This window comes from Platichthys flesus, chromosome 21, assembly GCF_949316205.1.
Source record: "Platichthys flesus chromosome 21, fPlaFle2.1, whole genome shotgun sequence".
Classification (NCBI taxonomy): Eukaryota; Metazoa; Chordata; class Actinopteri; order Pleuronectiformes; family Pleuronectidae; genus Platichthys; species Platichthys flesus.
In genome coordinates, this window is record NC_084965.1 from 17510802 (window position 1) to 17538710 (window position 27909).

General features: G+C 42.6%; 1 protein-coding gene across 1 annotated transcript in view; it reads left to right on the forward strand.

The window, feature by feature from the left end:
* The first annotated feature begins 395 nt into the window (after positions 1-395).
* The window catches only part of vstm2a (V-set and transmembrane domain containing 2A), a 68210-nt gene continuing 40696 nt past the window's right edge, over positions 396-27909 (forward strand). The window contains exons 1-2 of the mRNA XM_062379057.1: positions 396-885; positions 1989-2155. Coding sequence (XP_062235041.1) covers positions 810-885; positions 1989-2155 — 243 coding nt within the window. The 5' untranslated portion in view covers positions 396-809. The remainder of the gene's footprint in view (positions 886-1988; positions 2156-27909) is intronic.

The following is a 27909-nucleotide window of genomic DNA, read 5'->3' on the forward strand; positions in this document are numbered from 1 at the left end:
TCCAGCAGGGTCTCTTCTTTCTTAATGACAGTGGACGTGCCTTGGTCGCCCTGCACTTGCTGAGTCGCTGGTCCCCCCCCCATCCTCTCCCTCTCTCCCCCCTAATGCCAAAGTATTGTTTTATAGCCTCTGGCTGTGGGACTGACTGCATAACTCTCTAAATACGCCACACTTCCTTACGTGATAGACTTTTATGGTTTCAACTGGGGGGTGCGGTCTATTCTGCCTGTTTATCTGCTGTTAAGTGACCATTCAACGCATCTTATTTTTTTTTTAAACAAAAGTGCAGCTCACACAAAATAGCAATAAATATAAAAACTCCACCTCAAACCAAACCCCCTCATTAAGATGCTGTGATTTTGTTTTTCTTCTTCTCTCTGTGTCGCAGAAACTCGCGGCGCATTTTTGAATCAAGCGGTCAAGGTGACAGCGGTGCGCCGGCGGAGGACTGGATATGCAGAGGTGTGCGGAGCGTGCGGATTCCACAGTGATCCACTAGACTGACGTGTCTACACCGCAGCACCGGCTATTCAACAGACCTCAGTGCAGCCGAGCAGTCGACATCCTCTCCTGCAGAGAGAGACACAGAGGAGCAGAGGGGGAAATAAAGAATAACGAAACAACTTCAGCACCGACGAGCTGTGCTTTTGCAGCATGTTACACATTCGGCAATCTCCGTTTAAACAAATCCGCTCAGCGACTGTTTGACTTTTGCTGGTGTGTTGGCTTATTTTTCATTTGCAGTGGAACGATTCGTATTTTTCATCCAACGGCTGATGTAAAAAAATCATTCCCTCTACATTGGAAAGATGTGGACCTCTCATGATACTGTTGGATTTGTTTTCTTAACCGGTTTTTGTGTGCAATTCGGATTCTCCTTCGAAGGTAAGAATCGCATATACACGTTCATATACATATGGTTATTTCTCTTCAGTCTACATCAGTGTGTTCGCGTTGATGCCCCTGCACGGCGGAAGCTACTCGGTTGGAGAAAGTGTTAAAAGTGAGCAGCCTTTGTGGAAGAGCACAGGAGCGGAACGCTTCGAGGGGAAATGTTTTAGGTAAGATGGATTGTGATAAGCGCGGTGAGGGAAAAGCGGGCTCACGATGAAAAGCGAGGACGGTGACGACGAGAAAATGCAACTGGTGATTCTTTGAAATCAAGTGGTTTGGCTTCGTGCGCATGAGAACCAGCAGCTTTTTGTTCCATTGCTGGAAAACAGGTTGCGGCCATTACAAGAAAGAAGTTTAATAGAAAAGCGAGTTTGTAGGAAAGCGGTGGGTTCAGCACCACGGACAGCTGCTACCGCTGCTGACCGTGGCTGTCCATGGTCCTGAAAGCGACAGTCCAGAGCCATAGCTTCATCGCAGGTTACTTTCAAACTGCGTGTTTGCTCCTCTTCTTCCTCCTTCAAGCTGCACTGTTAAATCACAATTAAAAGCTATAGTCTATTCTTCTCTGTATAACATTTAAACGGTGGCTGACGGGAAAGTGTGCATGCATGGACGTCCTCACGCGTCTTATTCCCCTGTGCCACCGTCGTCTCCACTCTCCTTTAGACTGTATTCCCCTTTTAGCCTCTCTCAGACCAAACTCCAATGGTATTTCTTGTGTTTTTCACTTTGGGCTTTAATGTTTCAGCTCTGGCATACAGTGAAGTTTATATACCTTTTGATGAATCTGGATTTCAGTCACAGAATGATGCAAAAACGAAAAGGAAAATGTGGTGCGACTACGCGTTATGTAAATTCCAGATAAAGACGCGTCAGTCAGTATCTGTGGCATCTAGACGGGAGACCCCGTCATCTCCTTCAATTAAAAGAAGAATGCACCTCATTCAAAGCGCTTGGTTCAAATAACATGGCTGCTGTGACAGCGTTGCCCACTACGGTCATGACTGACTGCAGCCACAAGCCGATCATTAAAGCGATAATCCCCCAACCCCCAATGCACCCCCTCCCACCTCTCTCCCCTCTCTCATTTGCAGGTCGCTTCACGGATCTGCCCTCCAACATGACGGTTAAAGAGGGACAAAACATAGAAATGGCGTGCGCGTTCCAGAGCGGAACTACGTCTGTGTATTTGGAGATCCAGTGGTGGTTCGTGAAAACGCCGGAGCCAACTGACAGCGAGGATGTCGTCGATACTGAAGAGGTACAGGGGACCTTCTTTCTTGTTCTCCTTTCTCCATCAAGAGCTGTGCCAGTCATGTTATAACGCACACACACTCATGAAGGGAAAAAAGGGCATCCAACATGTTTCAGCGCTAGTACGCACAAGCACCTTATGTCAGCGTCTTGCTCGTGTTGAAGCCCCGAAGAAAATGTCAAGAACTCGTGCTAGAACTTTTTATTTACCCACTTTCTAGTAGAGAAAAAACAAACAAACGTGGTAACCTTCAAATATCTGCAGCTGCTGCATCGAGGAGATCATAAACTTCATGCTTGATTTAAACCTCTTTTCTACCCTCGAAACAATTGTAAAGCAGATAAATGCTAATCTCCACGGAGACATTTTCTTTTCTATTTGGAAATTACTGTTGATAATGAACATTTTTTATCAAACATCCCGCAATTTAATTTGTGCAACCTCACTTTTATAATACCAGAATCGATGTCCCTTGGTTCCCTCAAACAGTTAAAAATAATTCCCCCACACACTGAAACAAGGAGCAGTGAAGGGAAAACAAAGACTAAGTGCATTAATCAAAGACTACTGTGAAAAAAGAAAAAGAAAAGATTAGCTCGTTCTGGATATTAATTACACGATAAATGAGGTAAATGAGCCTGATTATTCATGAATGGATAAAACATGGCTGAATCAATACAGCCAAAGCATATTCTTGTACATTGGCTCATTAAACAGTGCACTGGAAGTACTTTGGTATTTTGTTATTTTTCTGTTGCATTAGTGCTGGTTATGACAGCACTCGCCCCCAAATAATCTGCTGCTTAGTGGATGAAAGTGTTTACTGCATTTAATTGAATGGAAATGACTAGCTTACATATTGTGTGGCAGGTAGCTGCATTTCAAGATTTGAAAGGGTTTGGTGTGTTGTCGTGACAGGCATCAAATGGTGCGCCTTCTATTCCTGCGACAAAGAGAGATGTGTGTTTGTGCGTGGGTGTGTGTGGGGTTGAGATGGAGGGGTGACTGGATATCCATGTGGCTTTAATTATTGTTCCATTGTTGCTCAGCTCTCACTGTGGCATCGGACAGGCTTTGATGTGGGTTTGATCCCACGTGACTTTTGGATGTTGGGCTGAAGTGGCCTATTGATGCAGACATCGCATTGTTGCCCGCATTTTCTTATCATGCAAGGCTCTTTGAAATGAAAGCTGCTCTCTGTGTGTGTTTGTGTGTCTGTGTGTGCGTGTGTCTCTGTGTGTGTGTGTGTGTGTGTGTGTGTGTGTGTGTGTGTGTGTGTGTGTGTGTGTGTGTCCTGCAGTGCTGCAGTTTGAATGAGAACAGAGTAAAGACTGTGTGAGAGATGCTGCTTGGGAACCAGCTGGTCTCCTGAAAATTCAGAGGAAATGATGATGATGTCTTAGAAAGCAAACGTGTATGCAAATATGAGCTTGCATGTGTGAGAAGTGAGAGTTGTGGGGGGGTCCTTGCGAGGAAGACACGGAAAGAGGAATGTCGAGGAAACAGGCTGCAGCTTGACATTGAAATAGTGCCGAGGAAGGAGAGTGAGACTTGGGGTAGATGGGTGGGCGGTTAGTTCATTTTAAACTCTCAACGACCCGGGATCAGTTCTCAACTTTACAAGCATTCTACTGTGAGTCTGTTATGTATTTTTAGCCCGAATCCATCTTATTCAAACATATTTTTTGAAGAGTTTTTAAAGTAGATCTCAAAACATAACAAAACCCTCACTTGTGATATATATTCCCATCCATAATGCCACATAGACAAGATTAATACTGATGTTAAACACACACAGAGAAGTGGAAATATAGCAATATATATCAGACAGACGAAGAGAAAAATATGGGATTGAAAGTCTAACTTTATCCTATAAATCATTGCACACATCCATTATGTCTGTAAATGTGTCTGTGCGCCTGGTGTATAAACACAGTTCACAACTCACAAGTATCCCTATGGTTAAACCTGATATACACACAATCTGATTCAACAGCATTACAAAAAAATACATCAAATTATATTATTAACCCGCACAGGGGTTGAAATAAAGTCAAGTTTGTTGTAATAAAGCAATACACATTAATACACATAAAAAAACTGGTACCAGTTCTAACTAAGTTGAAAAAATATTCATTCCATAGATCTGTAAAAAAAAACATTTCCAAACTCCATTTAATCCGTTTTTATTCCTTTATTATATATTTATGTTCCTGGGTTGTTCCTGCTGCTCGTGCAAATGTTTAAATAATCATTCCATTATTTTGCCCGTGGTATGTCAGAAACAGGTTGCATTTTAAACTCAGTTATGAACTGAGGGTTGTGGTAACAGGACAAGGTCACAATGAATTAGTAAACATTTGATACAATTGTCTGATATGAAAATATATAGAAATCTTATTTCCAACAGGTCAAAGGTCATCTTCGCTGTTACATTATTTAGCAAATAAAAACCTTTCTGGTCGTTTATTCAATAATTTAAGCAATATTTATTATCCACCGTAACGTAGGAACAGAAGGAGAGAGTTTGGCCATATTTCACTGATACTGAGCTGCTGGCAATAATCTTGGGTTCCAACCTTGAAAGTGAGTTTATATGTATAAGATCCTCCTTCCCGTCAGGTTGAAGATGGATGTGAAGTGTCCATGTTTAAGAATCTGCAGCTTCTTCTCAGGAGTATCCGTATTTGAAGCATTGTCTCGTGTCGTGGCTACAGCTTAGGTCTCTTTCAGAATCAGCCTCATTAGTCAAGCATGTGAGAACATACAAATAACTTTCAATGATCTTTCTCACGAATACAGTCAATTAAAATGTACTTAAATGTCTTTGTATAAGAAGTTTGACAATTAACATATTATTTAATTCCTTTAACATCTTCACTACTTTAAAGTCTTCACAGCTATTATCTCAATAAAAGAGTACAGTGCAACCAGTCAAGTGCAGCAGCAGACTGATTAATTCATTCAACCAGGGTTTAAACAGTGTTTTACGTCTTTAGGGTTAGCTGTTACCATCCACACTGAGCTGCTGAGATCTTTAAATAACTATCTGACATTTTTTGTGACCAGCCTGAGGGTTTAGTTTCTTGTAGAGAGGTTCATTTAATACAATATTTAGTCTGTCTTCAATAAATGAAGACATTAATTAATACAGATATCACAGATCGTTAAAGAAACCTCATCTCTTGTATAATAACGTAACATTCCCTCCTAGAGATATTATAGTCTCAATGTTTTTTGAACCAAGAGGGATTTAAGTTTTTACAGCATCACATGAAAAGTAAACATACATAAAATACATACAATCAACATGTGGCCATACAGGTGTTCACATAACCATACATAGCAGCTTATGTATAATTACTTATTTCCTACATGAACAAGAATGATGTTGGATCTTTAAAAAGTGTCAGCCAGCAGATTTCCGACAGCAGTCGTTTGAAAAGATGCTCAGGGAATCAAGATAAATAGAAAGATGACAGCCGGATGAGACGTACTGCCAGAGTGAGAGAGCAAAATTAAAAATAAATACTTTGCAGACAGCCTTTCTATCTCTGCTTCCCCCCGGTGAGTCCCTGAAAAAATTCTAATAAAACAGGAACGAGATCTCAACCCCTAGACATATGAACCAGACATTGCTTAATTTTAAAGGATGAGTGCGGTCTTTTTTCTATTTCTTGACAAATCCCACAAAAGACCAAAGCCAACACATCCTGTCTCTCGATATGTTCCAATATCCTTCCCCACCTGCGGCTCTTTGCCCATTGGTTTCAAATGAAGATGGGACTCTTTGTACATATGTGTGCGTGTGAGATGAAGGAACACATCAGCCAGTGCAACAGTGTGTCGCACTGATTGGTTTTGACAATGAAGCTCCAATAATACTTGATACTTACACATGGGATTGGTTTGCAATATCACAAATATCAGTATCTGTCTTTTAATCTGCAGTTGATGTGATTTGGAGATTAAACTGCAAAATCACTGGCATGGTCCTGACTGTCCCTAATTGTTTGCTTTTGTCAGAAAATAGTTGGTCCAATTTTGTGCTGTGTCCACGAAATGTTTTTTTTTTTATATTGTGGTAAAATAGTGTCCACGCTGTTCAAGCAAGAACGCTTGAGCCTGTTTCATAAAACACACCGGACGTGGCTTAGAGAGACGTAAAGTATCCAAACGTGTCACCAGAGAAAGCTGCTGTTTGGCTTCGGCTTTCACAATGAGCGCTGAACGATTCATCTTCTCAGATTTTGGAATGACACGGTGCCAGTTCATAATTATGCACAAACACTGGCAGACGGCAAAAAAAACCCACAAACACCTCCATGACAGTAAGAGGGTTCGTGTCGCTGACGGGGTTTGCTACACTTGTGATGTTGTTGATTCAACCCGGAGAGTAAAGATTGCGCCGAGCGGAGAAGTGTGAGCAAACTTAACCAGTGCATGGCCATGATTGCAAATTATTTTGTGCCTTTGTCTGATTTTGCTTCCATGTCCTGAATACTGGATGAATAGCTCTGAAACCGCATTATCTTGTGCATCATTATTTCATGGATTTGAGGGAGAATGTTTTAAAGTTAGGAGCAGGGGAAGCACTTGGCTGGAAGGCTCGTAGCAGTTCTGTCATTTAAAAGGGCCGATGTGTCCCAGCAAAGCCATTACATACCATTTTTAACAGCGGGGTCCATTTTTTGAAATCAACTGTCCAAGATGACAGTAATGAGCTGCATAAGGACTAGAGTGAGAGGTGCAGAGTGTCACGCTGATCCGGCATGGCCCACGTCTCTGCAGAGCTACGACACAGCCCACTCGTTTTAAATCTCTTCGATCTGTTTCTGGTATCTCCCTGGTCGACGGGGATTCGAGTTCAGTTATCGGCACAATAGTGGACAGCTCTTCTCCACTTCCTTCGTCAAAAAACGGTTTCGACAATCTTGTTGACATTGTACATCTGTATTCTGCTTATTTGTTTAGTCACATATGACTTGAAGGGAATGTAAATTGCTGCTTTGAAATGTGCTGCAGGGTTAAACTGTGTACAGGGAGGAGGCTGGGTTTGGAGGTAGAGAAACTGAGAGCTGTGTGTGTGTGTGTGTGTGTGTCTTTGTGTTTGTGTGTGTGTGTGTGTGTGTGTGTCTGTGTGTGTGTGTGTGTGCTTACGCTCAGGCAACAGAGACTTTGGTCCGAGATCATGATTTTGGCTGAATATTGACAAAGTAAACACAACCTGTCTGCTGCCTCAAAGCTTTCTCCACTTTCCAATGTTTAAACAAGAGCACATTCTGTATCTGTAATTGACAGACTGCTCTAAGTGCATATACATAACAATAAATACATGAATTATGACCTTATATTGTTGAAAAAAGCTAATTAAATACTGCCAGGGAATGTTAGGTGGATTTTCCAAATATTTCAACATCGTTATTTGAATAGAGTACTGTTGACCCCACATTGCAGGTACAATACAGTATGTGTATTTAAGTGGGGTAGACCTTTTTCAACTCTTTTTGGAAACTTGATTCATGTATTTGTCATTAAAATAGTCCTTAGCAGTGAACATTAATACAGTACTATTTAGTGAAGATTGAAACATTGAAGAAATGTGTCCTGTGTTGCAATTTTTATTCAGCTTTTATATGTTTTGTGTTTTCCTCCACACTCTATTTAATGGTTTTCTCTCCAGGCCCAGCATTGGGTTAAGTGAATCAAATATGATTGATTTCCTTTTCATAACAGCTCAAATTGTTCAATTAAATTATTTCAGTAAACTAAAAAGGCTAGTATGAGTGATCAAATAAAGAGCATAGAGAATGTCTGTGAAATGTCAGAGAATAGTGTCAGAGAAGCTGTGTATGTATAGCTATATATATATCCTTTAACTTATCCTGTAACAACAACATGGGAAAATGCATCATAGAAACTAAGTATGCAAGGCACAGCAGTGAATTATTCACTTTTGCAACCTCATTTTCAATGAATCCTAAAACTACTAATTGATAGCCCCACTGTAACCAATGTCCGTCTCCAGGCTCTGATCTTGTTACTCCTCAGGAGCACAAAACACAGAGCTCAGCACAGCAGAGGTACAGAAATGTGTTCATGTGAAGCCCATATCAAACATTGGAAATCCCGTTGGTTGGTGTACTGATGCTTTATAGTAATTTCTAGATTTTGTTACCAAGCGTGCATCATTAGTTTTCGATAATAACATTGGGAGATGCAGGATTCAAAATAAGGAATTCAAAGTCTGCAATAACAGTTAAATGCACCACTTCAATAACAAAGGTGAGCGTAGCAGCACACTGAAGTCTTAAATAGATTGAGTGCTTAGTTTCGTATATATGTTATTCATTCAATAAAAAAGGTTCTTTCTGAGATGCAAAATCAATATCAATTTAAATCTATAACTGACAAGAAAGCACAGATCTATCCATCTTATTGGTTCTCATGTATCTTCTTATCGTCATTATCTATTAAATGGCATTCCAATGGTAATGTTCATGTATTTATGACCAAAAACCCTTAAATCACCTAATAGTGGACATGGCATTATAGATCCACATCAATGGCATCTGTCTGATCTAACATCACATATCAATCCCATGTGTAGTTCCTATTGTCACATCACAAGTACAAGTCAAGGGTGAAAGCATAATGTGGTGTTTCACTAGTGCAGATAATACAAACACCAATAGTACAAAGTATATATCCTGAGGCTGTGAATTTCTGCTTTGACCTCCCATCATAGATCCAGAAAGCCAAGACGGAATTACCCAGCAGCCTCCTGGGTAATGACGATAACCGAGAGGCATGTCACACTTGGTGGACAACGAGCCTCTTTTCCATGAATTTCAATTTAAAAACACATTAGAGAATTCCCCCCTTTTGGTTTAACACACTAAATCCCTCTTATTCTGAAGAGGTGGATTCAACATTTCCCTGGGATTGATCCCTGTTTCTCATCCTGCTAATCATGCCACTGTTGTTTGCCATGAGATCCGTTTATTGAGCAAATCTTTACATCCCTGTCCAGTGGTAATTATATTTGGTGTGGGATTATGTCTGGATATAAAGGGGGTAAAGAAAAGATGAGTTGTGTGTGTGAGGGAAACAGTCCTGATCAGTTGTATATATATTTTCTCTCTATTCCTTCTTAAAAAGTGAATAAATAAACACAAATAAATGTTTATGATCGGTTTAATGCCTGATGTAAGAGCTGAAAATAATCTTTGCATTTGTGAAAATATTAGAGAGGCTTCACCTTGATAGTATGAATTTCGAAAAGCTGTATCAAGCAAAAGGCACCACTAAGAAAAGAGAGGAATGTGTAGACTCGAAGCAGATGTGTGCTTTTTAAAAATTCATACTGCATTCCATTCCTCAAACACCGCCTGGAGTGTGAGTGGCGAGGTTTGCTGCTGGTTTCAAACGTGGACTTACCTAACCTGGGATATGTTAAAAGCTAGTGGGATGTGTCTGTTGAAGTCAGACACTTTTTTTTCTATTATAAAGAAAAATATATAAGCTAAGCAGACATGATGCAAGTTTTCCCCTCGGCAGAGCCCCCGAGCATAAACAGAGATCATCCGCGGCCTGTGGTCAGAATACAAACGACCATTACATAAAACATCCACCTCTGCACTTTGACCAAAATGTACTCAAGTCACAGCGAGCTTTACCTCTCTTAACAAGTGAGTTTATAAATCCAGTGCGTGTAACAGCATGGAAGCATAAAATCCATTGGCTGCCGTGCTCCCCGGCTGACCTTACTGTCTGCCTCCCCGCCCTTCCATCATTGCTTGACTACAGCTTCGGCAGCCTCCGCCAACATTCCCCCTCTCATAAATGCACCGGGAGTTGATACGATGCACCAGGCGGGCTACCGGGAACCGCTCTCTTCAGCTCCGTCGCTCCCTGCTATGCACACACACGTCCCAATGATTGTAATGGCTTCCAAATGGTTTAGACGCCGAACACGCGTTCCCCGCAGGAAGCCGCAGGTTGTTGCACACAAGTGTGGGTTTGTGAGTTTGTGAGGGCGCGCTGCTTTTATTTTCCAGTTAGTGGACAGTGGGCCCGCTCAGGCAGCCTGCACTGCAGTCATCAGCTATGGAAAGAAGGATTCCTTTGACACCACAAAGCTGCTGCATTACCGCACTGTGCTCCTGGTGCAGCGGCCTGTTTATCTGCCTCTGTGTCACTTTTTCACCATTTTAAAACCCCTAAATGCAAAAACAAAATGAATATAGCATAGAATGGCCTTTGTTCCCTCCAGTCTTATCTTTGTCATATCAGAAAACAAAAAAATTATAACAAGCATTGCTTGAAAAGTTCAAAACCAGAACGTTAAGTGTTTCAGCATCAAACTGAAGAAACTTCCATCAGAAAAACACATCCTACTTTCACTCTAATCAATTTTATTTACGAAAATGTTGTAGTGTTATTTCGGCCTTGTGATGTTTTTATCTGTCCAAAGGAAAGAAATAAAAGATCCGAGATGGTAGATAAAGCAGACATGCTCCTGTCGCCTCTGAGCCTCTGAGTGGGCAGACTGGTGTGCTGGTTTGATTGACAGCGGACAAGGGCATGCCATCACAACGTAAACAAACCAAGGGCAAACAGTTTTTATTATTATTTTTCTATTATCAGTGGCACTAACGAAAAAAGGGTGATGAGGTTCGGCAAAAACTGGATCAAACTGACTGACAGCCGCTGACATTTGACAGATGTTAAGAGTTTTTTAATGTCTATAACCAGGTGGCTAATTATCTCTCTCTTGTCTGTAAACTGATGTGAGCACTTTGGGGAATGTGCCCCTGAACGCTCTCCTCCATGTTTGTACGTTAAATAAGAAGAACTTGCAGTTGCCCAGTAGCCCAATGGCTTATGTGTCCTTCAGCCAGAGAGTGGGGGTGCTGCTGATATACAGTACATCTCAATAGCTTATGTGCTCCTGAAGTCTGTGCTTCTGTATGTTATTGTGAGTTTCCGTCCGTCTGCCTTTACATCGGACCTTTCATTTTCTCAATAACTCTTCTATCAATTTGTGGGTTGAGGATGAACATTTCCACAAGCTACAGTCACTATGGATTTATGTCAATGCTTGTCACATGGGAAGGAACAACAGTTTTCGTTGGGGGCTATTTTAAGTAGTGGGTTAATGCACATTTGTGATGTGGTGAGTTATTTCTGGAATCAGGGCAGTGTATCTGGGATTCAGTCATGACAGTGTGTGTGCAATAATGTGCACAGTAACAGTGGAGCTCTATTGCACAGAGGGATTTGAATGGTAATGGTCGCCTTATGAAAGCACAGTAACATTCACTGGATCTGGATTTTGATTTTGAACCCATGAATTATTATACACTTAGATGTCTCTTTTTTTTTTCTTTTTTTTTTTAATGCCTTATCTCACAGTGTTGAAGAACAACTCCTGGATCACACACCCCTGATCCGGGCCTGCATCAGATTGTGTGGGTCATCCCCTGACCGAACCAACACACAAAAAGATCCTTAGTGGAGGGAATGATATACTGAATAGAGGGGGGGTTTGAATACATACAGAGCTGGATTGTAAAATAAATCTGGTGGTGGAAATATACAGTGAATAAAAGGAGATAATTGGGCTGATGCTGAAAAATTACAATACCTAAAAACAGCTAGGGTCAGGGTTTTTTAGGTGAATGGTGACTATAAGGAAAGGCTAACAGTGAATTAGGGAGATGCCGAGGGTTTGGCAGTTAGAGGGCATTTATCCGCTCATGATGGCAGCAGAGAGTTATAGAAGGTGATCAACAGTGCTGATATCAGAAAACCTGAAAAGAAAAGCTATACAGCCCTCCATAATGATAAATCTGATTGTCTGTCTGTTTTTTTTTCTTCTTTTTGTGAAAATCAAAGAGCTGAAATGGATCAGTGGGATGTCATGCAATACAAACATAATGCGTTGTGAAATTTTGAAGGTCAAGAAGAAGAGTTTTTCTGTGCCTGGCCTCTGTTGCGGTTCCCTGTCAATTTGTGTGTTTTGGTTTACATGTGGCTCTTAGTATATTTTAAAGGTTACATGAATATAATGTATTTGCATTCGCATCTGAAGTACATGAGTACTCAAAAGACTTTGCAACATTATCACATGAGTTCTCATTCTTTGTTACTACACTATTACATGACTACTCATTCTTTATTATTATTATAACATTATTACAACCTAGACATTTATACATTACATGAGGACCTGGTAGTCAATATCACATTACTGCATTGCAAAATTATTACATGACTATTCAGTAGTCCCGGGGATTGCTATAATTTTTAAAACTTAATTTGAATCTAAACTACACACCTAAATTCTGTGACTATTGTGTATCTTGTAGTTGTGACGCTAATGTGTTGACCAAATCTACACAGACAGACAGAAAGATAAACTCCGGCCAAAAACTGAAGGCACACACACACACACACACACACACACACACACACACACACACACACACACACACACACACACACACACACAGACATACACACAACCACACAAAATGAAAACAATAACCGGCCAGCGCTCTCGCCGCCGATAATGCTGCTTTATTATTTTCTATTTCTGAATGCCATATCACTTTCCTCCTCTGCATTCTCATTTCTAAAGTGCCAGCAAAACGATGATCTGGAACTTTAAATCGCTCTATTGTTGGATCCAGGGCGGCTTCAACTGTGTCGGGTCCATTCGTCGGCTGTGGAAAGAATGAGATGATGGAGGCAGGGATAAAGGGATGGGCAGATGGAAAAAAAACATATGGGAGGCATGATGCAATAAGGACACAGGACACCTCAGGGGAAATCTCTAAGAAGAGATTTATACGTGAATGCAAAGCAAATCCTTGTTTACTGTCCCCTGTGTATCTGCAGCTCTGTATGTCGGCCCGACTGTATCACCTGAACACAGTCGACTCACAAAGCAGGGATCCAATGTTTAACTGAAGCAAGCTGGCCGTACGTCTTTCCCATTATTGTCTAGTTACGATTGTTTATAAGACAGCTGCATACATACACAAATGTACAGTATACAGGCTCAGGCTCTAAACTCAAGGAACATACATTGTGTTTAAGCAAATTATTGAACACCACTGTCATGTCTGTCTATTGCCCAGACATATATTTCAATTGGCAAAGGCTTTCTACCTGATAAGCTATTGAAAGTCGGATGAGTGAGTTTAAAAGATGGCATCAGCGTTGCCAAATGTACGATAATTATCTGCTGATAATTTAGCTCTCTGTACAGTCAATAATGCACGATCCAGGATGATTTGATCATCTCGGAACACTTAGTATTATCAGTTGTAATCTGGATAGTAAAATAAGGATACTGCATGTGTTAAAGTATTTCGTCTCACTGGACGTTTTCCAGCAAATCCTGTGGTTTATTTCTAAGCCAATCATGCTTGTGATGATGAACATTGTCTCCCCTCTTTGCCACCCACCTATCCTCTCTTTCCCATTTTCCCTGCTCCCCCCGACCGGTCGAGGCAGATGGCCGCCCAAACTGAGGTTTGCTAGAGGTTTCTTCCAGTAACCAAGGGTGATCCAATATTATTAATCCTGTCTCATATTTCAAAATAAGAGCCTTGTGCCTTGTAAAGGATTGTTTCTGGTCACCACATCGCTGCAGAATCTCCAAACAGCTTTGAAGCGTCGGTATTGAGAGTCCCATCCCTACTTTGGTCACCAACAATAATTTCCCTGAAAATATAATAATTTTAAGCCTCTGGTACGATGCTGCAACTTTTCCCATCTGGCAACGCTGGTTGGCATTATATCCAAAGCAGGCTGTGGTGGATAAATTGCTCAAGCACAAATGTTTTCAAATCCCATTTTACTTACTGCCTTAGTTACCTATTTATATTTAAGTTCTTTTTCTAATTCAAAATAAGCGTGTAGCCCTCCCTCTATCTCTCTGTTCTTTCTCCCTTCATCGCATTATTTCCCTTCTGTGTGTGGATTGCAACCAAGGGTTAAGCTGAGCCGGAACCATCATGGAGCTTTGATTAATAAGTAAATAAATCAGACTTTCTAAACAGTGAGAGGAGGATACACACACACACACACACACACACACACACACTCACAGGCAAGAGATAAGCCCCTCCCTCCAGATCATCACTCAAGGCGATGGTCCTTTTAACTTCATCGTAGCATAGAAGCGACGCCAGCTTATCCAGGAACCCATAAAACGCTCAGTGTTATAAATTCATGAGGTCATTACACGGATCAGCTCTAAGTGTGATTATAAAAGAGCAGAGGAGCCGAATTGCCTGTTGACCGGCCATCGGGCGTACCCTGACAAATCCTGGTAGGGTGGTGGACTGTCCAAAAGAAGTTTTTCTTCAAGGCTTTCTGGCTGAAAGATTTTAAATAAAAATGAAGTCAAAATCTGGTAAGTTAACTAAGCCATGAATAAAACGGGGTTTGAATTCCAGTCCATTCCCGAGCTTGACCTGTTCATCCACCACAAACTGCTTTGTATGCAGACTTGGTCGCTCTTCATATCATCTCATCTGGCTCCCGAAAGCCTCTCTGGCAGAAAGCCTTCAGCAATTAAAATACATGTCCGAGCAAAAAGAAGATATGACTGCAATGTTACATAACTTGCCAACATACCATAGGCCTTTATGTATTTGGTGTTTGGAGTACATTAATCAAAAATCCATTGAAAGTGACACAAATTAGTGTAACAAGCAACCAAATGTAAAAAATCTGAAAAATAAGAAGCAACAAAAGAAAATAAATCACTCGCCTTTTGAGTCCTCCATATTTTAGGGTAGTGAACAGTAAGTTATTGAAGCCTTCAACTGAGATTGTAAAGATGTGACTCATAACAATGAGCTAAAAGATGCTTAAATATCCCGGAGAGCTGGGAGCAGTTCCAGAGTCAGATGCTATGACAGACAAATTTACCATAGCTCATGATAATTTGAGTTAAAATGCAAAAAAATATGCTCATATTGAGGTGCTTTATTTTGATTTGGTTTATTTGCTGAAAAGGTTTACTTGCGCTCATGTTCAGAAAACATCACTTCCCCTGTGCTGTCTGTCGCTGCAGCTCCTCTATTCAGCCTCTGTCTGAAATGCTTGGTTTCAGCTTCTGTCCCTTCAAGACCCTCCTCTCGCTGGCCCCCTTTTTTACTGTTAGAACCGCTCAAACGCTGGCAGCACATGTGGGAAATGTCAGCCCCCGATCTTGCTCGTTGCTTTTTTGCGAGTTGTGCCAGTCTAGAGGTGCTTTATACAAACTATACTTCCATACCATCCTGATGTCACATGGACTAATGACGAGGCTATGAGCTCCCTTAACTGCAGAGTTTACTTTTTAACTTTAATCGGACATTTTACAAACACATCCCTCCCCTAAAATCTCGAGGAAAGACAAATACTGACAAAGCAAAAACTGTAACTTGTCTTTAAATATCACCAGACTCTGAATGATCCATCCCCAATTTCTTTTTTTTATTTCCTAGAAGTAATCCACCACACACAAGTGTAGAATGTTAAATGCTTTCATGAGTACAGCTGGAAATGAATCCATCTCTGCCAGAATCAACCGAGTGTGGACTTTAAAAAGAACCATCTTTATTGAACCTTCAATGTCAATAACCTGTTCCCAGCTCCACTCTGAAGCCACTGGGGCAGAATTGGAAAAAGGCCACAGAAAAGGAAAAGTGGAATGTGCATTTATCACACACACGACTCTATTCACTGCAGCAAACGTATTTACCAGCAACCTCCTCATACTCCACACAATATTCCTTTTGGTGCTTTAATCAGCAGCGGATAATGACCAGTGATGGCAGAAAAAGAGCTTATATACCTCACAGTGGGACCGGAAATTAAACATGGATTAGGGAGATGGTTTATCTCTGCTGTTTGATAGTAAAGGCAGATTATAATACATTCGTAATGACCGAGGTGTTAAGGTCTGCTGTGGCTTTAACACCATGGAAATCAGCTTATATACACCGCCTATATTCTCCATGGAGACGTGTTTGCACAAGCTTTATGTTATATCTTTTATTGCTCATATTGCGGCGAGGATCACGTCGAAAAAGCGGCGACGTGCTGCTGCTGCTGCCTGGTGTGAGGCATGTATTTATTCAAAAACCATCAATGCATCACTTTTATGAGGGTTTATCACTGGTCTTGTCAGCCTCCTCAATCTAGTCTCCTTGATTGGGCCCACATCTTCTTCTTTGTGCGGTTTATCTGCGTCTGGCAACCAACATCAAGGTGCATTACCGCCATCTCCTGCGTCTTCTTTAGCGAGGCCCCAAACTACTGTGCTGGGGACTGCTTCTTCTTCCTTGGACACACGGAGCGTGGGGTTATATTTATTCCTTCCCGTACAGACTCTAGAGTGTAGTCACAAACAGAAAAAAGCCTCTTCATTGCCTCTGATGACAGACTCGCCTCGCAGCCGATCCGCGTCCAAACACGACGGGCCGCCGACCTCACATCAGTCTTTTTCCTAACAACAGCTGCAGATAATTCAATCAGCAAACCCCTTTGCTGTCACTGTTCTTCCTGACCCCACTGTTGCACTGTCACAGAAAGGAAACCGAATCCCTTCAGTGTCACAACAGCAGCTGTCAGACTCAGAGAAATACTATTCAAATGGAACAAAGGCTTCTCCAAATGCCTGCAGATGATGCCTTTCATGTTGGAATATGATTCCACTGTTGGAAACGTTACTCTGTCACTCTGAGCTGTGCTATCTGATGATGTAGTTTTGTTAACTTTCAAGTCTGGTTGATGGTACATAGTGTCCACAGAGTCTGGAGGATAACAGAGTCTCATTGACAGCATGTAAGGGTAAGTATCTCTCTCTTAAGCTGTTTTTGGACTTGATCTGCAGAGGAAATCCGGAGAATAGGGTCTGGACTTTCTCTGCAGTTTGCCTATCAGCCATGCAAAACACAGCGGGAGGTTTTCTGCTCAGACGCGTTCACAGCAGCAACAGATCCTCTGCAGGAGTCAGGCGAGAGGTGGAGCAGCAGGCAGAGGCAGGAAGTAACGTGCTAATTCCGCTGTGGAGATCACAGGTTTTTATTTACAGCACATCGACACCGGTGTCTCTCAAGCTCTCTTGACATCTTTCTGGTTGTCACCTATGTTTATAGATCTCCAAGAGTTCAGTGCATGTCTGAAAGCAGTTTAAATAGACCTTTAACAATATGCCAGTGTAAGTCAGAGCCAGTGTCATTTGAAAATATAGGCATAAGTTTTTATTTTATTTCATTTTCTCCCTCTGATTGTAGCTTTGGGTAGTTATTTCCTGGGCAACTGTTTTAACCAATACCCAAGGTGAATACATTTCTAAAATTACTAAAATCCTGCCAACTTGAAAATCTTTCTCCATTGTTTTGGTTATATCTGAATTTTATAAATGATACTATATGGAATATGGCACTCAATAGATAAAATAGTGTATAGCCTCAGTTGAAAGACTCTGACAAAGAAGAAGTTCTACACGAGCTAACCCTAACCCTAACCCTTAGCACATAGCATGTGGTTCATTCAGGCCACAGATGTAACCACAAGATATGTTTTCTATGACAGCAAACCAGCACTTATTGTAAAATATAGTGTGTGAATAATAGAACACATTTACAGCTCTGATAAAATCAGTCCTTCTATAGATGTGTAGGTGGTTGTTTCTTATCTAGATTATTTTAAGAGACAGAGGTGCAGCTTCAGAAACTGATTCAGATGGTTAAATAGAGAAAGTACATTTTTGTGGGTTTCATCTTGTGTCAAAGATAAAACATAGGAGGGACTCTTCTCCTCTGACTCGGATCAAAATAGAATCACATACACTTAGGTGTAAAATATGGGAAACACTGCAGCACTGTAATGTGCACTTCTGGCCGTATTATTATCGTAGCATGTGCTGCCGTGTTTTGATGTGCAAATAGTGAGATGGATGTTATACGGTCTAAATGTATAGGATATCAACTTTGATGCAGACTGTGGCAGGTCAATGATATCCCTGTGATAGCCTCCATCTCCGAATGAACACCACAGTGCAGAGGGGCCTTGAGACGCCTCGGGGTATTTTGTCTTTCCTTCCCGGGGATCCAGTAGTTTCCATTTCCGTCACAGGGAGCCGGAGGAGTCTGCTCACGCTGCACTTTCATGGAATCTCTTCCAATAGATCGCGAAGCTTGATAGGCTGGGGTCCCCAAGTAATTTCAAAGAACCCATAACGAGTAGATTCATCTTAGCTGTGATTATCTTAATTAATACATTGATGTTTTTAATACATGCTCAGTTGATTTATTTATTCTTGTTATGATAATTATCCGTGGCTATCTATTCCTATTTTTATTGGGCCCTATTTTTATGATATGATCTCAGCGAGCTCGTAAAAAGGAGGCTTTTGTTTCTTTCTGGTTAAAATAGTTGTTGTAAGTAAATTAACAGTGTGACGATAAATTAGTTGACATTATGTGAGTTATGTAATCTAACAGAGTGATCATTAAATCAGTTATTAACAGTCTATGGTAATGCAATGAAGGCTTTTTTTAATGAATATGTGCTTATACTCTAAAAATGAAACACTGAACAAAATATGCATTCTTGATGTCCATGTTGTAAATTTCACAGCTCAAATAAGTTCCAAAAGTAAGTTGAATGATTATTCAATTTAAAATACAAATCAGAGGTAAATTTTGGAATAGTACATTTGAAACATTGAGAATACATGTTTCAGCTTATTTCTTTCATCAGGATGGCAGTTTGGTTTGACCACAAGTGGTGCTGTGGAGTAGAGCTTTAATGACTGGACGCCCTAATTTTTTGTATGTCATGCACGTAGTAGAGGATGTGCATGCATACTCATGAGCATGCGACACACACATTCCCTCTGACAGCCTCACACTTCTCCACTGATCAGCAGTTGGTGGTGTTATCAGATCAAGAAACAAAGCGATGTGCCAGGACAGGCAGGAAAGAGGGACACAGCTGATCAATCAAAGATCCACGATGCAAAACATTTCAAAACTATGGAACTGGATTGATATGTAAAAAAAAAAATCTAATTCTAAATGCTCTCATGCATGAAAACAGAACAAATTAATTTAATCGGTAGAAAAACGTGCAAATAGGTCAAAAGAAGCCCTCGCCCATAAAGCAAATAGACAAGATGAAAGCATCATAGTCAACCATTAAAAACAGCTCAATACATGTATGTTGTGAAGAGGGACAATGAAAGAAAGCTGAGACTGGGTACAACCTTCATGTTTTATTGATATTTTGTATATGTGGATTCAGATACATGGTTCCTGGTCATCAAAACACATCATTTATACGTTTTCTTCAAACAATGCGCCCTCATACTGTTTGGGATTAATGACTATCCAATAACACAACTAACACAACGCAACCTCATTTTAGGTAGTAGCTGCGTTTCATTAATCAGTGTAGTGCGGCCCTATAGTTTCTCGTCATGCAATTAGTAAGTGAAAATAATTAAGCCTATTGGATACAGTTCTGCTTTTAGCATCGACCCTTCAAGACATCATATGATCATACTGCATCTCTTAGTGGTTGTGTATAGAGTACACAGTCGAGTATTTACCTTCATTCATTTACCTTTATCTTCATTGTGTTGACCTTCACCTATGAATCTTATGTCTATACTTTATACCTTATATTCTCATATTTAATATGTCAGGTTACTGTGAATACAATCAACACCACAGGAACAGCAACAACAACTAAAACCACAGACTATATTCCTTTATGTTCTACACAACATCCTCATCCATATGATCCTCACAGTTAGAATGATTTGAGAGTTAGGGGCTAATTAAAGAAGGAACTTTATACATAAAACAACAAAGAATGTTATTTTTCTTGAGGTAATGGAAATGGGAGGGGAGTTAACTTGGCTAAGCAGTACATGGGGAGGAAAGTATAGTTTTTGATTAATGGCAGCAGGTTATTACCAGAGGAAGAGCTGGGGATGAGTTGTTTCAGCTTAGGACTCAAGCTGCATATTGGTTTCCCCGAGGAGCTCAAATCTAATGTAGTGGACTTGTATCTGCTATTATGAATAATTTCTCTAATGGCTGGAGGTCCACAAACCATTTCTTCACTGAGATATAGATAATTACATGCCAACTGTCAGATTTTAAATATACACTATATTTTCTTTATTTAGCAATGGGGAGTCACCTAAACCATTTATAACTCCATTCCTATTTTTGAGCAAAGGCCTAAAAAGATGCTAAGCACCTCAAATAAAATGGCGCTGCCTGCTGGACCACAGTAAATGGAGGTATAGACAGAGATTTGGCAGGAACTGACTCCGCAGAATTATCTCTGGCTTTGACTGGAAAAGTAAGAGACATGGTGGAGCCACAATGCTCAAAACTAGCTGAGTCAATTTTGTGGGAAGAAGCAGAGACTGAGAGAATCATGTGCTCCTCTTACTACGAATCTGTCAAATCAATGGAACCTTCCGACATGTGCTTTGAAATAATGAAGAACAAATTGAAGCCATTGCCAATCATTAACAGCAACAGCGCTGGATTAAACCACTGGGGGAGTCAGATCAGAAAAATGAGCTGTCAGCCTCTATTGGGCGTCCACTTTCTTCCACAGTGTGTGTTCACTGTGGGATGTAGCAAAAGACAAATACATTACTCTGATGTGAAGGGAAACTATGGTCTGAACAGATCTGAACAGCATCCAAATCTGCCAAGCTAAACGGACAGGGACAATTTCTGCAATCAGCTGAACTCACTCTTTTCTATTTCAGAATGAATCAGGGACACGTGTCCATGAAGACAAAATATTGTGTCATCACTGAACCAAGTGGCCGATGGTGCAGATTTTCCAAACATATATAGTGTGCTAAAAAAAAGGACTGGAAAAGAGCACATAATTTTTTATCTAATATATTTGTGAAAAGATCATGAGAGCTATTTGTCTACAAATCATTTTAAAATGTCTCATTTGACGGCATATTTCAATTTCTCACAACAAACAGACACTTTGTCTCTGTTTATCACAATGTCTAGTTTTAAAGAGATAAAAAAAACGGTGGGGCCAAAAGACTGTTTCAAACTATTATTCATCCCTGTTGAAAGCTTCCATTATATTTCCATTTTTTACTTCTACTCAGATACAAACACAGTTAGCAGCTAAGTTTGCTGTGATTTATGGTTCGTTAGTAATCATTTGTTTGTGTCAACTCGAAATGGCACAGATATATTAATGAGATGCATCATGTAGGCATAATCTATACTTTATATGTATGAATGCAAGCCCTTACACAATGGGCCTCAGAATACAATGCAGGGGTTGCCATGACGCCCCTCAAACAAATTTGAATCAAAAAAGAGATGGCAAAATATGTAATTGCTAAACAATGCACGTGGAGCCTTCAGGCCCCTTGAAGCCCACTGGCCTTGTTTGCTCAGCCAGTACAATGACCAGAAAACAACAACAGTTGTAAGTATTTTGCATTAATGGAACTTCATATGATCAATAATGTATTGTTATTATTATTATAATTATTTCAAATAGGAGCAGCACCTTTTCAGACTTGCTCCGTGAATATTTTTCAATAATAATAATTTGAACAAAAGCTGCTTTGAACAAACAATTAAAAAACACTAAGGCTGTACAGTCCTTTCAACTCATTCTGATGTTTAACATCCCGGCCAATCATATGTACGGGATGATACTGATGATACTGATGTCACTGACTTCATTTGTAATTCTCGGGATAAACAAAGCATCATGTTAATCACAGATGCTTGTGTGATAATAATGCTCATGTGTGATGAAGCTGGCGGGCTGCAGCACCTGCACCACTTCATCAGAGCAACCCTACTGTCAGTGAAGTGACAAAAACATGTCGGGCCCTGCATGCAGTGTGACTTCCTGCGGCAGCTTCCTCATCAGTCAGCCGTGTCTGTCTGCTGGCGTTAAGCTCACTAACAACCATGACGCTGATTGACTGTTGGGACCAAGCAGCGCAGGTATACGGGACGAGTGCATCTGTTATTCTGTTAGACTGAAATTCTAATTCATTTTGACTTAGGTACATATTTGAATGCGCCAGTGGTTCATGGAGAAAAGTTTATTTGTGTATATCTTTTTCTCGGGGATGAAGATAGTGGATTTTCTTTTCATTCTGATGAATACAAACTTACAGAGGGATTTGGAAGGATTTGCAATCATGATAAATAACAAATAACTAAAGACAACGTTTTAAGACTTGCATCGGACATGTTGCTCACTACAGTCTGTCCTTTCCAGTGGTCTTTTAGACAACCCATCATGTTCAATTAGCCTTGGAGAGACTGACTGTTGATATGCTCAACAGATCATCACAATATATGAGTTAAAATAATACATTTTTATAATCAGTGAGCATTTAGGTTTCCTGGAGAAGCCAGGGTTTTAACTCAAGAAAGGGCCAACCATGTGCTCTACCAGTCATACATCCCTTGTTGGAAAAATATAAGAAATACCAGCTCTCACAACTGATCACTAATTAAATTGTCTGTTATTGGGTCTGTTAGACCCTGCTCTCAACCACCACCATAAAAAAAACACAAATGAGGGAATTTAGTAATGTGGTGGTCACCCCCATGCTGGATTGTTTTACTTACTAGGATTTTAAAAACCCTTGTGTTTTGTAAGGTTGAGGCTTTTCCACACATTTTCAACAGTGTTTCTCAAGAGGGAGCTCTCTCCATAGGGCCAAGAATAAATGCCTGGTCGAAGAAAATTGGGTCTAAGAGTAGGTCTGGAATTAAACTTAAAAATGTAGATGATTTGAAAAGGCCTATCCTGGAACCGTCACCTTATTGTGGTGGAGAGGTTTGCGTGTCCCTATGAACCTGAGGGCTGTGTTGTCTGGAGCCTTGTGCTCCTGGTAGGGTCTCTCATGGCAGAGTGGTCTCAGGTGAGGGGCCAGACTAAGAATGGTTCAAAAAACCTCAATGAATAACGGAAAAAGAGGAGATGTGACCCGGCCCGGAGGAAGCCCGGGGCCCCCGTCTGGAGCTTGGCCCAGACGGAGGGCTCGATGGCGAGCGCCTGGTGGCCGGGTTTGCCACAGAGCCCGGTCGGGCATAGCCCGAACAAACTACGTGGCACCCCCCCTCTCTTCATCCCATGGGCCCACCACCTGTGGGAAGACCCGTTGGGTTCGGGTGCGCAGCCACATGGGTGGCAGCGAAGGTCAGGGGTCTCGACGGACCAGACCCGGGCATCAGAAGCTGGCTCTGGGGACGTGGAACGTCACCTCGCTGTGGGGAAAGGAACCGGAGCTTGTGAGGGAGGTGGAGCGCTATCAGTTAGATCTGGTGGGGCTTACCTCCACGCACAGTCTCAGCTCTGGTACCGTACTCCTGGATAAGGGTTGGACTCTATTCTTCTCCGGAGTTGCCGAGGGCGTGAGGCGCCGGGCGGGTGTGGGGATACTCATAAATCCCCGGCTGAGCGCCGCGGTGTTGGAGTTTACCCCGGTAGACGAGAGGGTCGCCTCCCTGCGCCTAAGGGTTGTAGGGGAGAAAACTCTGACTGTTGTTTGTGCGTATGCACCAAACAGCAGGTATCTTCAACCTAGGTATCTTCAACTCACACCTCCGGCGGAGTTTTTCTAGCATTCCTGTGGAGGTTGGGGGCATTGAGCCAGAGTGGGCGGTGTTCAAAGCCTCCATTGCTGGAGCTGCGGTGGCTAGCTGTGGCCTCAGGGTCTTAGGCTCCTCAAGGGGCGGTAACCCTCAGACACCGTGGTGGACACCGGTAGTCAGGGAAGCCGTCCGATTGAAGAAGGAGGCCTTCCGGGATATGATATCCTGGAGGACTCCGGACTTGGTTGCAGGGTACCGACAGGCCCGAAGGGCTGCAGCTGCTGCCGTGTCGGAGGCTAAGCAGCGGGTGTGGGAGAAGTTCGGAGAGGCCATGGAGAAGGACTTTCGGTCGGCATCAAAGTGTTTCTGGAAGACATTCCGGCACCTCAGGAGGGGGAAACAGGGAACCATCCAAGCTGTGTACAGTAAGGATGGGACTCTGTTGACCTCAACTGAGGAGGTCGTTGGACGTTGGAAGGAACACTTTGAGGAACTCCTGAATCCGAATAACACGCCCTCTATGTTGGAGGCAGAGCTTGAGGTTGATGGTGTTTCCTCGTCAATTTCCCTGGTGGAGGTCACTGAGGTAGTCAAACATCTCCGCAGTGGCAAAGCCCCAGGGATTGATGAGATCCAGCCAGAAATGCTAAAGGCTCTGGGTGTTGAGGGGCTGTCATGGTTGACACGCCTATTCAACATCGCGTGGTAGTCGATACAGTGCCAAAGGAGTGGCAAACCGGGGTGGTGGTTCCCCTGTTCAAAAAGGGGGACCAGAGAGTGTGTACCAATTACCGGGGTATCACACTTCTCAGCCTCCCTGGTAAAGTCTACTCCAAGGTGCTGGAAAGGAGGGTTCGGCTGATCGTCGAACCTCAGATTGAAGAGGAACAATGCGGTTTTCGCCCCGGACATGGAACTACGGACCAGCTCTTCACTCTCGCAAGGATCCTGGAGGGGGCCTGGGAGTATGCCCATCCGGTCCACTTGTGTTTTGTGGATCTGGAGAAGGCGTATGACCGGGTCCCCCGGGAGAAACTGTGGGAGGTGCTGCGGGAGTATGGGGTAAGGGGGTCTCTCCTCAGGGCCATCCAATCTCTGTACTCCCAAAGCGAGAGCTGTGTTCGGGTCCTCGGCAGCCAGTCAGTTTCGTTCTCAGTGGGTGCTGGTCTCCGCCAGGGCTGCGCCTTGTCACCAATCCTGTTTGTGATATACATGGACAGGATATCGAGGCGTAGTCGTGGTGGGGAGGGGTTGCAGTTCGGTGGTCTGAGGATCTCGTCACTGCTTTTTGCGGATGATGTGGTCCTCATTGGATCATCGGCTTGTGAGCTTCAGCACTCACTGGATCGGCTGGCGGCCGAGTGTGAAGCGGCTGGGATGAGGATCAGCACCGCTAAATCTGAGGCCATGACTCTTAGCAGGAAACCGATGGATTGCTTACTCCGGGTAGGAAATGAGTCCTTAGCCCAAGTGAAGGAGTTCAAGTAACTCGGGGTCTTGTTCGCGAGTGAGGGTACTATGGAGCGTGAGATTGGCCGGAGAATCGGAGCAGCGGGGGCGGTATTGCGTTCGCTTTACCGCACCGTTGTAACGAAAAGAGAGCTGAGCCGCAAGGCAAAGCTCTCGATCTACCGGTCGATCTTCGTTCCTATCCTCACCTATGGTCATGAGGGCTGGGTGATGACCGAAAGGACGAGATCGCGGGTACAAGCGGCCGAGATGAGTTTTCTCAGAAGGGTGGCTGGCGTCTCCCTTAGGGATAGGGTGAGAAGCTCAGTCATCCGTGAGGAACTCGGATTAGAGCCGCTGCTCCTTTACTTAGAAAGGAGTCAGCTGAGGTGGTTCGGGCATCTGGTAAGGATGCCCACTGGGCGCCTCCCTTGGGAGGTTTTTCAGGCACGTCCAGTGGGGAGGAGACCTCGGGGAAGACCCAGGACTAGGTGGAGAGATTATATCTCAACACTGGCCTGGGAACGCCTCGGGATCCCCCCGTCAGAGCTGGTCAATGTGGCCCGGGAAAGGGAAGTCTGGGGCCCCCTGCTTGAGCTGCTCCCCCCGCGACCCGACCCCGGATAAGCGGATGACGATGAGTGATGATGAGTGATGAGTGATGATTTGAAATGATCAACATCACCTCCTTTTAGCTGGCGAAACCCCACAAATTCCCAGTGAATTTACCAAAGTACAGGACCTCAATGTTCCTAATTGTTGCTTCTTATTTGGTTGGCTGGCACGGTGTGTCAGGGCCGAAAGTGTTAGCCTTGAAAAGAATATGTGAGAATGTAATGTGGAAAGATTTATGTGAGATCATTGTAAGCTCGCAGCGGCTGCAGTGGTCAATGAAGCAAAGTATTATGTGTCAAAACGAAAAAAATGTAAGCAAAAGTCATTTTCACCGAGGTTACCTTGAGAACAGAGCCAGAGCACATTAAAGAATAGGATTAGATAAAAGCACTGTCAGTGATGATGTGCGGCTGACATTGACGCCTTGCAATTTGACGGCAAAAGACTGATGCTGACAGACAGGGAGACAGAGCAGGCAGGTAAAGAAGGAAAAAAGTAAGAAAAATAGCAGAACGGATCATTTCAGGTTGAAAGACGGTAAGAATGTTCTTAGGGAGGGGAGGGGGAAATAGTTGGAAATAGAAGGAAAATGGCTGAAAACGTGAAAGGTTGGCGCATTATCTGTGCGATAGTACGGCGCTGCGCAGTATCTACTCCACTGCAGATATTTAAAGACAGATGAGGGAGGATGCACGTGTGTGTGTGTGTGTGTGTGTGTGTGTGTGTGTGTGTGTGTGTGTGTGTGTGTGTGTGTGTGTGTGTGTGTGTGTGTGTGTGTGTGCATCAGACAGGCAGAGAGCGAGGCAGAGAAATGGGACTCTACCAGGCATCCTATATCCAGGGATAATAGAGCTGTCACAGTGTTTTGACTCAGGGCATTGATTCTGCCTTTAATTGCTTTAGGCCTCCGCCGGCTGGATTGTAGTCCGAGGATATTAAACGTTATGTATTGTTGCAGTAGGACAGTTATGACACTGATCACACACTGATATGTACTCATGTGTTGTCAGTGCCAATAATCCTTTCATCGATTGGGGCCGCCTCCAAACAATTACGCCGATTGATTAGGGGCATAACTCAGAAGAGACGCGCTGTGTTTCCATGCAGCTGGGATATTCTATTGAGCCAAACTAATGATTTCCTGCATCCTAGCACTCCCCTCCTTTCAACCCTATTCTTATTCTGCAGCAATTTTAAAGGAATGGGATTAAAATGTATCTTCAGTCATATGTCGGGGATCAAATGCCGCTGGTGCATGAACTCAGGGGCCTTCTTATTTGACCGGGAGACTTTTTTCCATTCCCTTTTCATTTCAACGTTCTTTTCCCAGTCGGCTCCACAATGACCTTGTTTGCCAAGGATCCATGGGTCCATTTAAAAAAAGCTGTCTAAAAGTTATACTTGTTATAGCTGTTCCAAATGGCCACTTCAGAAGCCAGGGGGTGAGAAGCAGAAATAACATGCACACTTCTGAGGTATTCATCGCGTCTGAGTTGACAGCACACATGGCAAGTGGAGGAAGCAGTTGAGCGAAGAATGAAAAAAGACAAACAACAATTTTGAAAGAGCGGTGGAGGTTTTCCTGCCTTCTCAAAGCCTCATGGTTTTCCAAACATTGTAAACTGGGCATGCATGTTACCAACATTGTCGCATGCAGCTCCCCTTGTTCCAAAGTAAGACAGGCGTGAGGGAGGGAGGTTTCAGATGCTGCCAGACAATATCAGAGACCAGGAAATAATTGATTAAGCAAAATTGAGTTGTGAAGTTGACAAAGCTGCTGGCTCATTAAGTGTTTTTTTTCCCCTTATAAATGACACACCTGAAAATTGGAGTGGAAACAGGTATTGTAAGGTTATTCAAAAACTAAGGGCTGGTGCACGATTTTGCCTTCCGACTTCGCAAGGGCGTTTTTTCCGATTAAAGGCCAGTTGGAGCGTGTTTAAAATTTTACATCTTAATGCTACTGATCGTGTTGGAGCCTCCCCGAGCATCGGCTCTGACAATTGCCTATGAGAGCGAGCTGACTGGGAAGCGTCACCAACCAGATGTTGC